Here is a 13,905-nt window from a genome sequence, read left to right on the forward strand (position 1 = left end):
TTCAGGTTTAATCTGCTGCTGTTTTGAGTTTCTTCAGAGGTCGTTCTCACCTTCCTGGACTTGCATAAGTTCCATATTTGGTTGAGTGTCTATCACTAAGAATGGGCTGGTTTTGGATATGGCAAATGCCCATTCAGAGTTTAGTTTGATCTATATTAGTGGCGTTGTGCTAGCTGATAGTAACTGTATTTAGTCCTAGGCTGCTGATGTGTATAAGTGAGTCAAAGTTTAGGAATGCAATTTCCTAGCTTTTTACTTTCATCCGGAGTTCCTGTTTGCTCCAGATTGGGTACATGAAAAATTTCAAAATTCTTAGTTGCAAACTTTGCATCGCTTCTTTAGAATCAGGGTTTCTGATCCTTTTTCTAGAGTTGGGCTGTCCATAAAATGTGCCAACCTCAATCACTAGTGAAGTGCCTCCTCCAAGGTCTTGTTGAATTGGACAGCAAATAGTATACGCTACATATATTTTCAAAATTTTCTTAATGTGCCAAGGCAAACAAGGAAATTCCTAGAACCTTACTGCACTAGACTAGCACTAGTGGTATGATACCCTACACATTGTAATCAGGCCTGTGACTGCAATACTACATGCTTCATACCAATTGCCTGTCTTCCGATGACAGTCCTTGTTTAGATGTTGATTTGCATTCAAGAAGAAGGCACTCAAAGATAAGCGGAATGTTGTGATGTCGACATGATCATTGTTTATGATTTAATACTGGCCAAAACAAACACGGATTTGGCCGGGTTGCTGCTCATCTGATGTATTGCGGTCTTCTGTGTAGTATAATTTGTTGACTCAAAGCTGGTTTTCTGTTGGAGTACATTTGACATGTTCAGATTTGGTCCTTGAAATCTTTGCCCTACTCCTTATGGATGCTCTGACCCTATCTTCTGTTTCGATCGAGACATGTGCTTTCGTGATGATGGTCATCTTTGTATTGTTTCTCTGAATATATGGATGTATCCATGTCTTCTTGTGAACGTGAGCTATCAGCTACTATGTCCTATACTCCTATGTGATGTTGCTCATGCTCATCTGTTGAAGTACTCTTCCAAATCCATGGGCCCATTTGTAAGGTGAACTGAACTGCAGGACGCAAGTTTTGAATGGTCAGGAGAGACTCCAAGTCTTCCAGCGGATGAATTGGACGAGTGGCATTGTGAGGTCCCCTTCTTTCGGCAGAGAATATGTCCTGTTTTTCCTAATTCAGGGTAGGCACAAAAAAAAAAGTGCCCAATAGGATAGGTTATTCGTTTGCATATCTTCCAGTGATTCTGGTTATCTGAGAATTGGACGTCTGTTAACTCTTTCAGTTCTTCCTAGGTTAACAGCCGCAGGGCAACAGTTATCTGAGGATTGGACGTTTCTTAACTCTTTTAGATGTTCTGCCGTGGTTACGATCACTCCTCACCTCAGAATCTAGTCTCATTTAGTCCTATTTAATTATTTTTACCCAAACACCACGACTAAAAGTGTGTTTGTTTCTCTTCTAATTTTTAGTTCCTATCATATCGGACGCTTGATACTAATTTAGAGTATTAAATATAGACTAATTACGAAACTAAATACACAGATTGAGACTAATTTGCGAGACGAATCTATTAAGCCTAATTAGTCTATGATTTCACAATATGGTGTTACAGTAAACATGTATTAATGACGGATTAATTAGGCTTAATAAATTCGTCTCGTGGATTATTGATGACTTCTGTAATTTATTTTATTATTACTATCCGAACACTCGATGTGACATCTATATGATACCTCTTACAGCCTGTTCGCTGGTTGGTTTCTGAGCTGATAAGCCCAGCTGGTGCTGGTTTGTTGTGAGAGAAAAATACTGTTAACTGGCTGATAAGCCCTGACTGAAACCAACAAGTGAACATGCTGTTAAACTTTAGTCTCTGAATCCAAACATCCTCTAAATGGAACTAAAAAGTGTATTAGCCAACCAGTCACCCAAGTGTTGCTAAATATGACTAAAGCCCACCTTTTAGTCAAGTTGTCGCACCTTTTAGTTACTTTGGATCCAAACACCCTAACTAAAATGGACTAAAATGTATCTTTTAGTCTCTTTTAATCTATTATATCAAACAGGAGATGACTAAATTTTAGATCACTAAATTTTAGGAGGTGTAAACCAAAGACAGCCGCAGTGCATGCATGTACATATTCTGTAACTGCTGTAGACGCGTATTTGGGATCTGCTATCATGGGATAACCTTGAGACTATCTCTTGTCATGCTGTTTGGCTCATATCATATCGGTCATTAGGATTGATGGAATGGAGCTGGCTGCCCGATCCTTGGCCCCAGTGGGCAGTGGCTACCGTGACTCCGTGAGTTCCTTGTAGCTGTGCTAGTCCTTGATCATGTCATGCAGCGCAGCAGCAGGTTCCTGCTGCAAGCAAAATTACTTGTCCTTTTAATCAGACATCGTTGTTACTTAGAGTATTATTATTTTCCTCTTCTTTTGGTAGACCGCATCTCTTTTCTACGAATGGCAACAGTTTTGTTTTTATACAGCCTGTTCGAAAGACCGTATCGTATCGTGGATTATTTACTACTGGCTGGTTTGGTGTGAGAGAAAAATATTATTCTCAGCTGGAAATTTACGATCATTTAGCAGCAAGCGAACAGACTTAGCCTGTTTGTTTCCTGCTCAACGGAGCCTGACTCGCAGATACTCCGTAGGGCGCCCGCAACGGTGGGCGACGTCGCCAGCAAATATTCTTTTTTATTCCACGTGGACGAGAATACGAACTCGCTAGCGACTGCCGAAGAGGTAGGCTCGCACGGACTCCAATAATGGCCTGGTTCGGCTTAACTTATAATCTATAATCTGTATTATTTAGTTTATTTTTTTTAACTGAAATAATATTTTTCTCTCACAGCAACTCAACCAGAATCATATTTTTCAGCCAATTCAGCCAAGTTTCAGCAAGCCGAACGGATCAATTTTACTGTCTCTGACACTATACGCCCTCTCTCTCATCCTGATGTGCAACTGGTATTTTTCTCTTTTTAGACTCTTTTTCACCTCCACATGGCTAGCGATTTGCTAGCTGCCGTTGAGGACGCCCGTACCAGCCAGGCTAATCAGGGATAGGCCCAAGAGATGCAACTACTCTTGTTTGGTTCATTGTATTCTAGAAGAAAAAAAACATGCTAAGTATAACGTTTGTTTGATTGGCTGTACTAGGATACATCATATATTAAATTCAAAATGAAAAAACAAGTATCAAAATCAATGTTCAAAAAAGCGACGCTAGGCGGTTGCCTGGGTGCGCTTACGCGCTGGGCGACGACGGGGTACCGCCTCGCCTAGGGGGATAGGTGGGTACCTAGGCGGCTGCCCAACTATTGCCGGCGAAAGGCGACCAGATCCGCCAAGGCAGGGACGTGTGGGGGTGGCGCGGAGGTCAGGAGACGATGGGGGAGGAGCTAAGGTGAGGCAGCGGCGGCCGGTGGGGGAAGAGGCGGTGGCGGCGGGCAGATCCACCAAAGCAGGGACAAGTGGGGGCGCCGTGGACGTCAGGCGGCGGTGGGGGAAGGTGGTAACGTCGGTAGCGACGGCGACGACCGGTGGGGAAGGAGGCGACATCGGGGCATCAGGCGATGGCGGCGGCGTGGGCAAACGACGGGCGAGCGCGAGCAGAGGCTGGGAGGGGATAGGATAACACTTGGACCGGACTTGAGAGACTTGGGCCGTTATTGGGCCTTCTCTTATTTTTCCATCACTGATCTGCTATTTTTTCTTTTTTTCTTTTAAGTATTTATGCATGTATTAGCTACCGCCTAAAAACACCTTAAAACGCCTAGGCTCGCCTAGGCCCGCCTAGGCGTAGGCTATGGGTCACCGCCTAGAGAGCGTCTAGTGTCTTCTTGAACTTTGATCAAAATAATATCTATTTGTTTGAATCGACTATGTACTAGTTAATTTCATCATGTTGTCTTAATCTACTTTAAAATATATTAATATATCTTAAAACATGCTGATCATTTATTAATATCATATTTGCTTATTAATATGCAGCCTGTTCGCTTGCTCGTAAACGATCGTAAATTTCCAGCCGGGAACAGTATTTTTCTTTCACACCAAACCAGCCAGCAGTAAATAATCCACGATACGATACGGCCTCCCGAACAGGCTGATGATGTATCATGGGAGCCTGGCTATGTAGAAATGGGTTTCATTTTCGTTTCCCGGGAGTTAGACTGTCTTCAACGAGGAACTCATATGGGCACCCAAACCCAAAATGGGTAGCAATAGATCTAAAATCAGCCTCCAACAGAGTACATATACGGAAGACCTATTTTGGGTTGCCTGAGAGGCACACACCCAAATATGAGCATCATCTCTTCTGGAAACCCATTGCAGAAATGATTCTCTTTTGGATCTTGTTGTTGGAGAAGATGCCGAATATGTATTGAACCTTTTGCATGTAGCGCTAACCAAGTGACGAATAAGTCTTGTATTTTGGGTGTTGTTGTTGGAGATAACCTTAGGGCGCGTTTAGTTCGGCAAAGTTTGCACCTGCAAACTTTGCATAGTGCACGATTCTCCACTGTAGTATTTCGTTTGTATTTGTGAATTATTGTCCAAACATTGACTAATTAGGCTCAAAAGATTCGTCTCGGAAAGTTAAAGTAAACTGTGCAATTAGTTTTTGATTTCGTCTATATTTAATACTCCATACATATACCTCAAGTTTGATGTGACGGGGAATCTTCTTTTTGCACAGTGCACTTTTGGAGAACTAAACAAGGGCTTAGACTCCCAAGCTGCTTTTGCATCCCAAGCAATTATGCAGACATACAAATGCCTGGCCTGGCTGAGTAAGGCTTGCCTTGCTTGCTCGGGCGAGCCAAATTGGCTCTCGTAGAAGAGCAAGGTAAAATCTTGCTCACACAGGCTACGAGGCAAGCTTGCTCAGGATCCAATCATTTGTTCAATTCTGATTTCTCGATTATATACATTAGCTGGCAAGACATCCAAGCAGCCTCTGCGTCTCTAAAGTCTGGCCAAACCATGTACGTAGATCTTGGGACCTTAAATTTTGATTTCACTGGATTTTATTCGAACAACAACAATACCCGTATGAACTCTACTGCCCACCGTGTTGCATTGCCCTTCAGAGAAGTTAAGGCAGGCGAAACAAGGGCTTAGGCAATCGGCAAGAAGAAACGTCTACTCCGTATATTCTCCCGTGTGATTTCGTTAGAAAAATCTCTTGCGGCAGTTGCATTTTCCGTCCACCCATCTTCTTGTGTTCTCGTCTTTCAGCACCAGAAGCATGCATCACCGAAGCGCGTCGTGTTGCGTCCCGTTCGATCGATATATGAAATACTAGTATCAGGGCGCGCCTTCGCGCGCCCGTGCAGCAGTATCAGGGAGCTACTACATATCTTCTGGATGATTTTTTTCAGTCCATTAATCAGATTTAAATCCAATCATTGCATGACGCCTAGTTTCCTGAAAGCTGAGCAAAATCTGGTAGATAAAGGAAGGTAATTACACCCAGATTTTACCGAAAAATAAAACAATAAAGAGTGAATAAAATTACAACAATCGACAACCAGATCTAATCAAATATGCAACCTCCTCACATGTAGCAACAATTCCACCATCAGCTTTACATGTGCAGCCGAGAGAAAATCTTGCAAAAAATAATTAAATACTCATTTGACTAAAAGAGATACAAATGAAATGAACGATAGAATAATCAACATTAATGGAAAATACATTGTTATGGTCACGCTGATGTTCAAGTTCACGTGATGAGCTCCATCTAAATTTGATATTAAAAAAATCATACAGTTACAATTTGCAAAAGCTACCATACTGACAAAACCGAGATGGTAATTACTAAAACTATTTACCTATGTACACAAAGAATTAGAGATCAAAAGTACTAAAAAACTAACATGCCGAGATAGCTCCTTCCATTTTTTCTGAACCTACTCACCTGAATACTTGTTCTAGCTGCTAATCAAGAAAACCGGTTTGATGCACTGCTAACAGACAGAGAATAGTGAAACTAGGTATAGGCAATCTAATATTAATAAAGCAAAATTTGTGCTGACACAAAAATATTGAAACACTAACACTCAAAAAACATAATAGAGTATTCACTATTGCATGAAAGTGACCTTCATAATTTTAAGCATCCTGATGCACCATTCCAACTGCATCACAGTACTCTGACTATTTTACTTCTATTTAGTTACTGAACAGAGTTTTTGAAAGCTGAACCAAACTGTAAGTACAAAACACAAAAAAAAACTGGCAGGCAGAGGTTCAAACCTCTTAGCTACAGTTAGTCACGGCAAAGGGAAAAGAAACCAGTTGCAACCAAATCAAAGGATCTGACTAATATTGATGTTCTTCTTACAAGACAGGAAGCAGCTAACATGGCCATGAAACCGGTACACCCCAACGCAAAAAATAAGAATAAACTCAAAACTTATTAACTGAAACTAATAGCAGCATTTACCTTGGCTGAACTAATAGGAACAGTAACTGTAGCAGGAAAGGGATATCAAATGTTTCTCTATAGAGTCAATCTTAAAAAAAAAGAATCACTGTACAACTCTAAGTAGGAATTAACTCTAAGCTGTCATTATCCTCGTCACCTGTTTTTTTTGTTGTTTTGGCTCCCCTCATGACCTATTTTTTTATTGTTTTTGGTCCCCACTCATGTGTGTGTACAAATATCTGTCTTAGTAGTTAAGATGAGAAGCAGGATGAGAAGCAACTTCGCTGGGAAGCCGCTTCAACAAATCTTTTTGAAGCTAGCCTAAAAATATTAGACTTTGCCTTAGGCGCAAAGACAAAATTGTGAAGACTCATTTGGATGGGGTACATAAAAATGTTAGGATGGATGTTTCTTTTGTTAAAAAGGAAAAGCTATTTTTCTTATAGCGCAAAGAACCTTCCTTATTCAGAACGTTCTTTGTTGATATAATAAGATTAAGGCTATGAAAGCCAACAATGACAGGTATGATATATATATATATACGAAAATGTTTGGGCTATGTCTACATGAATTGTGCTACTTGAGCAGAGACCAAAATTGGAAGCCTCATCATTTTAATATAGCATTCCACTATGGTTAGTTTATAAAAAAAAGAGCATCATCAGCAGGCTAAATCATTTTGTGAAACCTGGTTGGTGGTTGACTGAAAGAATTCAAAGGAGAATACATAGCATATTTTTTTAGTGTGATAGGTTGCATGGAAGTCTCTAAATAACCAATTTCAGATTTGAGCAACGATCTAAAATAAAGGGAACTAACTAAAAAAATAGATGTGAAGCATGTATTTTACCTTCGCAGGCTTACACCTTGAGGCCGAGTGATCCAAGCGATCCAGGCAATGATGATTCACTTCTTTAGCATTTGAATAGAATTAGAGTTTTCGTAGTCTTTGACAGGGAAAATAAAAGCACGTTCTCAAGTGATATATTGTGCACTCACAGATTGCATAAATCTGTTAGTTTGTGATAGAGCGCAGGTCTAAGCATTGGGGTAATAATCATATTAGACTCCAACAGGTGATAATATTTTTTATCATAACCTGCTGATGCAATGCAACTTATACGCAACAATCTTATGCGATGACCATAAAGGAAATTACCTATCAGTTGGCAAAATTGTCTGAACAGAGATCCTTTCCAAGCATTACATATAGCTTCTTCTGAGTTTCTGTACATAATAGAAACAAATATGCAGAGGATAATAATCACTATCGAGTATAGTAACTTTTAGTTGGTCAAAGTCTTCGTATGGATTAATTGCTGAAATTACATTCTCACTAATACCAACATTTAAGAATAAGAAAAATAACAGAGAACTTGCAAATGTCTCTTAACAATCAGATGCCACCAATAATGAAAATTAACTATTGACCAGAGCTAATTTGGAAGAACACTAAAATTATATGTTTGGAACTATTTATTGGCCCTGGGTCCATTTTTATGTGCTACATTGTTGTATTTGTAAGCTTTCTTTCTACAAATACTGAAACAAATAGGCAAAAAGTTCATCAAAACCCATATATCTCTTCTCTAGGGATACTCTTCACCAACCTCAAGTAATCAAAACGAAATTTGAGTAAACAACTTGCAGAAAACACTGCACTTCTTTGACTTTTGAACCTTTTCAAACTCCAAACACCAAAAACAATCAGAAGGGGAAGGTACCAATGTTAATTGGCAGATCCTTCTTTTAACCTGTGTTTTGTCCAATGCAGGACCAAGATTTGTCCCCCGACGGGGTCAAAGCCTATTGCTCTTATGAATTCATCAATTACTCTCTGAGCAGTTTTGCATCCACTTTTAATCAAGCAGGTTCTAACCTGAAAGGAATGATGGCAGGTCCATTGCAATTAATAGATAGCTGACCAAGTCGACATGTGCACAACCAAAGGAAATTGAGAAGTCTATAAACATGAGCACAAGAAAAAATAAAGAACAATAATAATTGCAATAGGAAAGCATAACCTGTCTATGTAGTTTTTTTTGTTATGCAATGAGCATACAGAATGTTACCTGTTGACTATTTCTATTGTCCAAGAATAACGACAACACGCTATGGGCTGAGAGATGGATCAATATAGGACTGAAGTGTAAATGTTTAATTGCGCAATACAGGTATGAAACTAAAATGGTTCATGGATTTAGTAATATCATGAATTGAAGACCTAGAAAAAAAGTATTGGGTCCTTTACTCATCCCTGACACAACATAGCAATACAATGAAGAAAAGCGTTGACGTACATAGAAGAATCTCTAGAATAATAGACTATCCTTGACATACACAAGGTCCTCAGAATATGTTCAATCAGCTACACAAGCATATGTCGCTTACATTTATGGTTATGGAGATCATGGTGGTCTCCTCTACTTCAGCCTTTTTGGGATTAGTTCATGACAATGGAGATCATGGTGGTCACCTCTTCTTCAGCCTTTTTGGGATCAGTTCATGGCAACCTTCATTAGGACTCCCTTGGATAAGCGCACAAAAGGATAGAAGAAGCCTAGGAAAAGTATACACAGGTAAATCTGAAGTGGGATCCAGCAGATATTGATCAATGACAAACCATTTGTTTCGAGGCTCCAATATGTGCTACTCCTAATGTTTGATTTGTCGATTGTTAATATCTATGGTATATTTTTTTTGTGACCGAAGAAGTTAAAGAGAACGTTATTTACTAACATTACAGAATAGAGCACTAAGTATACTTGAAGCAGTGATATTAATATACAAACACCAAGTCCACGACGAAGGTTCTAAATAGGTAGACTTTTTGCTATGTACAGAGAACCTGAGATGGTAAGGCAATGGCAGGTGTCTTTGAGTTGCAAAAGAGAACCTGAGATAGCAAGGCAAAGGCAGGTGTCTTTGAGTTGCAAAATGTAACCTTACGCGTCTGGCAAAAAAATGAAGCGGCCATGCCATCTTGTTCTGTGGCACCACTCCCTGCAGGAACATAATCAATCAAGAAAAAAAAAGGGAAAGAATTTGTATCAGTTAACTGTGGCCATCCCTTTTTGTCCAAGAAAGCATAGTTTTAGCATAACTACAAAGTAAGGTTACCTATGGATATCGAACTAAGAATCAAACTGGTAGACAGGTTTTGGAATTAGAAATTAGCAATGTGAGGTAACTGCTGACTTCCTATGACAAAACAGGAGCATACAAAGCACCAGAGGCTGAAATTTGTTTAAGGAATTTTCGCTGAATAATTCCAGCAATGGATATAATTCGGAATTAGATGGTCGCTGAGGTATCGACTGTGTCGCTGACATTTACTGTTAATTAATAGAAAACAGATTACTCTTTCGAAGAATGTAAGCATGCATAAATTTGCTCTAGCCCATAGTAGAATATGAAGTTGGCAAAATAGAACCACATATTCTCAAAAGAGCGTAGCATATGCAATAGTAATCTACACATCATACAAAGAATTTGTGGATCACTCAAAAATATTAGGTTCGACACACCAACAGGATGAACCAATATTCAGACACCACCAATACAGTAGGTTTGGCCAATTTTGTTGGATCAAACTGAAAGCTATAGTAAATCACTGTGAAGACAGATATGCAGAAGTAATTCAACCGTACCTGACAATTCAATTACCAATCAGAATAGATGGAAGCCACATCCGTGCACATTGCCCTGGTCTGTTGGCTCCCACTACAAATCGAATAGGTGTGTAGATGATCAGTCCTTTAAATGGTTGGGCAAGTTAGTAAAAAAATTCATAGAAGCTCATATAAGGATAATTGACATAGCTGAGCCAATACTCTCTCCATAACTAAGCTGACCATGACATACATCTGACCTTTCATTATGACATTTAGGGAAACAAAATGTCGAATTTGAAGTACAGAAAATCTAATGCCGAATTGGCTCTTGGTTGGTACCAGTAAATCAGATACGGTAAAATTTCGCATGGCACTGCTAAAAACTTGACTGATGAGAGCACATATGTAAAATTAGGCGGTCAATAAAATACAATATTGATGTGCGGAATAAATGTGGCTCATAGGATATCCCTAACTCAATATCTTTGTAGTAGTTGAGGCTGGTCATTACCATAAGTATTACTTGCCCATGGGAAGCTAAAGCCAAATGACAGGAATAATTATTCTTTTTGGAACATTGCATATCAAGAAACTTTAACTCTGAATTTTGTGAGGAAAAATGCATGGCCATATAAACAGTTGCGTGTCCCCCAAATCCGACTAAATAAATTGGTTTCAATTCAAGAGCTAATGGATTCTTCTTAACGAAACGATACAGAGCTTTTCTGCGTTGTTTTGAGAAAAAAAAGAGCTAACTGATTGAGCTTTGGAATGGAAGCCATCAATTCGTGTAATCAGTAACCCATTTTATTCATAAATTTTTCCATGAGAACTCTTGAATTCCTCTCTTTTTCTAATCACAGAAACACAGGAAAGGGAGATGGAGGGGAAAGTAGCTAGGGGGCATCAGACAGAGACCTGGATTCAGAAGGGTTGCATTCATGGGACTGCTTGAATCATAGCTGTAGTTCCCCTCGCCAATTTGCTGCCTTGGTTGAGGGATGTGAGAAACATGAGCGTCAAAGTTTAGACATGGTAAAATGACAGGAAATTTATAAGGAAAAATATTTATCGAGTTTCTATTTTTTAATACCCAAACAACTCAACTGAGATACTACATGAAATAGAGGAGCAATATGAATTGGAGGTTACCTTGTTTGCTAAATGTGAACTGAAGCACTCCAATTATACTCTTCCCAGTCACATTTGCTGGCCATAAAAAACAAAAGGAACTATTAGGCTAGGTAAAATTACGGATAGAAAGACTAATGGAATTAGAGATCAATATGATATATCATGTGCAACTAAATAAAATATCATGGTCGTAAGAGTGCTAACACATACGAGAGAGAAATCCATAAGCTTAGTTGAGTTAGGTCTACTTTCATTGGTGTAGGTCTATATCAAGGCATACAAAACTTCACACTGTTGTTGAAGAGGCAGCCCTGATGCCAGAACTTCTGCGTGGTTCCTATTCCGAAGCAGGCAGCAAAAACACTGCTCCATATTTCTTCAAGGCTAACCAAGAACTCTAAATCAAACGGACAACAAAAGAAACAAAGTTAGCTCAAACTGTCGAAGACCGAGATTCACTATTGGAAGTAAATTGACATGAAGAAGCATGTCTACCTCGTATCCCTAGCGAGTCGGCAAGCCAGATAGTATTTAATGAAAACACATAGGACATGGTTGGTACCATATAAGTGTAAGCTGAATGCCTTATCTAGAAAAGAAAGGAAAATAATGAAAACACATAGGACAAAATACTTTTCCATCATAAACTGAAGGCAACAAAATATATGTTGACGTACATAAATTAGAAAGGCGCAACATGTAATCTGTTTGCCCTAAGATATTTTTGGGTTGTAGGCAGCGCCACCAAGTAAAGGAACACTCTATATAAAGGGCCTTATGAAATAAGAGGCAGTCTACAACCAAGCCATAGTAGTAGAGCATTTGGACGTAGCTGGTCAATAGAAGTAGGTAGTACTCAATATAGCAACCATTGTTAAGAGAAGAAAACCTCTAGAATTTCATGGTATCTTTAAAAAAAATTATTTCGTCCTATTATCCTGTATTAAATACATCTACAAACATCAATGCATAATGGTAAAAAATATTTTATACTAACCGTACACCCCTTAACCATGGACTTTTTTTAATGAATAGTGTGGTCTTTGAATGTTGTCTCGGAAAAGGTCTGAGCACCAGGAACATTTTAGTATAAATTTGGTAAAAAAAAATAAATACAGGTTGGCTGGCTAAATAGTAAACTAAATGTGGAATTGAAACAAAATGAATAGAGAACCTGTATAAATAAAATATGTCCAAGGGAACTACGCACCTCCTGATAGTTGCTACAAATCATTGCGTCGACACTTCGTAGCTTCATTCCTTCTGAGCTGAGCGGAACCGGGAGCTAGGGTTTCCTGTAGCAAAGATATGTAGGGTTTGTAGGAAAAATAGATAGGGTTTTTAGCAAGCCAAGGAGAGGAGGAGCAAGAGAGAGAGCAGCTTCACCTGGAGCTCTCGCGCCTGAAGCCGTCGCGTGAGGTTTGGTCGTGCCGGTGCGGCGCCAGTAGCCTCCGCGCCTGGACCCAGCCCGCAGTCGGCGGCCTCCACGTCGGGCGCCAGGGGGGCGCTCGCCCCGCACTGTGCCGGAGTCCGCCCCGCCCGTACCTGCCGCCAGCGCGGGGCCCGCCCTAGCTTGCGCAGCGCCGTGGGCACCCTCGGCCTGCGGCCTTGAGAGAGACAGCGTCGAGATCAAGAGAGGAAGGATGAATAGAGGAGTGGGGAAGGGGAGGAAGGATGAATAGAGGAGCAGGGGAGGGGAGGCGCGAGCGGCGGCGGGAGCGGCAGCGGGGGCGCGAGCGGCGTCCGTGCGAGCCGTGGGAGGAATGGGGGAGGACGGGGAAGAGATGAGGCCGACTATGTGGAGCCAAAATCGGAAGCCGCGGTATATATTCGCTGGGCTGACTCCGGAGTAGAAGCCGGACTACGCTGAGAGAATGCGTAGACGAGAAGCAGACGAGAAGCAGGTGGAAGCCACTAGGGAGCGGCGGAAGCTAATTCCAGTGAAATCCGATCCGAGCAATCACAGCCACATGATTCAAGATCGGACGGCTGCAGGAATTTCAGGTGACGTGGACAGGGCTCCTGGCCGAGGAGCATGTCCGGCTTGTCTAGTTTAATCTCTCGCGTCTTTCCATCCGGCCTTGGCCTGGCTTTTCCCCAGGCGGCAGCGACATTTTTTGACCCGCAGGGAATCTCTCGGGCGCACACCGCAAACAAGCCAAAGCCTGGCCGGGGGCCATCAGTGCTGCTTTCCGCAATGTGGCGCGCGGGCCAAGGAGTCCGACACTGCCGTGCCGCCGTATCATCATGCTTTCTTTCATGCCCGGGGGCCGGGGCCCTACCGGCCACAAGAGTGGAGAGTGGAGACGTCCACTGGCAACGCTCCCGTGCTGCACCGGACCGTATCATTTCCTGCTTTCCGTTGATGCTGTAAGTTGCCGGGTGGCAGAAAACTCAGCGTCAAGAGGATGTTGTACGTGACGACAACAGGGGAGGGATAAGCTGCTTCGGCTCCGGCTCTAGCTCCGACCCGGATAGTGTCTATAGCTTTAAAGTTTTTAGGGTGAATAGAAAACTAAGATCCTTTAGATTAATAATCATCTTTCATTTGTAACTTGATAGATCATAAAGTAGTGCTAGTTGGATTTATAACTTGAAAACATCCTTTAGTTTGGAGCTTTATTAAGATACGTTCTGTGTCAACAAATTTTTCTTGGTTAGGGTGTTAGATC

General features: G+C 41.0%; 1 protein-coding gene across 17 annotated transcripts; it reads right to left on the bottom strand.

Moving 5' to 3' along the window:
* Positions 1-5,324: 5,324 nt before the first annotated feature.
* LOC136450805 (uncharacterized) lies at positions 5,325-13,013 on the bottom strand. Of its 17 annotated transcripts, none has more exons than XR_010758430.1 (10): positions 12,444-12,614; positions 11,729-11,822; positions 11,444-11,630; positions 11,252-11,308; positions 11,018-11,088; positions 10,136-10,208; positions 8,877-9,488; positions 7,336-8,364; positions 5,753-5,798; positions 5,325-5,666 (listed from the first exon to the last, which is right to left on the bottom strand). XR_010758430.1 is itself a non-coding variant. In XM_066451429.1 (10 exons), exons 1-5 carry the CDS (start codon positions 12,489-12,491, stop codon positions 11,039-11,041), a joined length of 366 nt encoding a protein of 121 aa, XP_066307526.1. In that variant the 5' UTR covers positions 12,492-12,614; the 3' UTR covers positions 5,332-7,497; positions 7,645-7,712; positions 8,210-8,364; positions 8,877-9,488; positions 10,136-10,208; positions 11,018-11,038. The 17 variants fall into 17 exon arrangements, 7 of the variants coding, with proteins under 7 accessions (XP_066307526.1, XP_066307524.1, XP_066307525.1 ...); XM_066451429.1 differs by having other exon boundaries at positions 5,332-7,497; positions 7,645-7,712; positions 8,210-8,364; positions 11,514-11,630; XR_010758431.1 differs by lacking the exon at positions 5,753-5,798 and having other exon boundaries at positions 5,326-5,666.
* Positions 13,014-13,905: the final 892 nt, after the last annotated feature.

This window comes from Miscanthus floridulus, chromosome 5, assembly GCF_019320115.1.
Source record: "Miscanthus floridulus cultivar M001 chromosome 5, ASM1932011v1, whole genome shotgun sequence".
Taxonomy (NCBI): Eukaryota; Viridiplantae; Streptophyta; class Magnoliopsida; order Poales; family Poaceae; genus Miscanthus; species Miscanthus floridulus.

Coding starts and splice junctions, on each gene's coding strand:
- LOC136450805 (XM_066451429.1), bottom strand. CDS start 12,491: ATGAAGCTACGAAGTGTCGACGCAATGATTTGTAGCAACTATCAGGAG. Junction 11,823..12,443: donor TTTGTAGCAACTATCAGGAG/GTGCGTAGTTCC, acceptor TTTCTTTTCTAG/ATAAGGCATTCAGCTTACAC. Junction 11,309..11,513: donor CAACAACAGTGTGAAGTTTT/GTATGCCTTGAT, acceptor TTTTATGGCCAG/CAAATGTGACTGGGAAGAGT.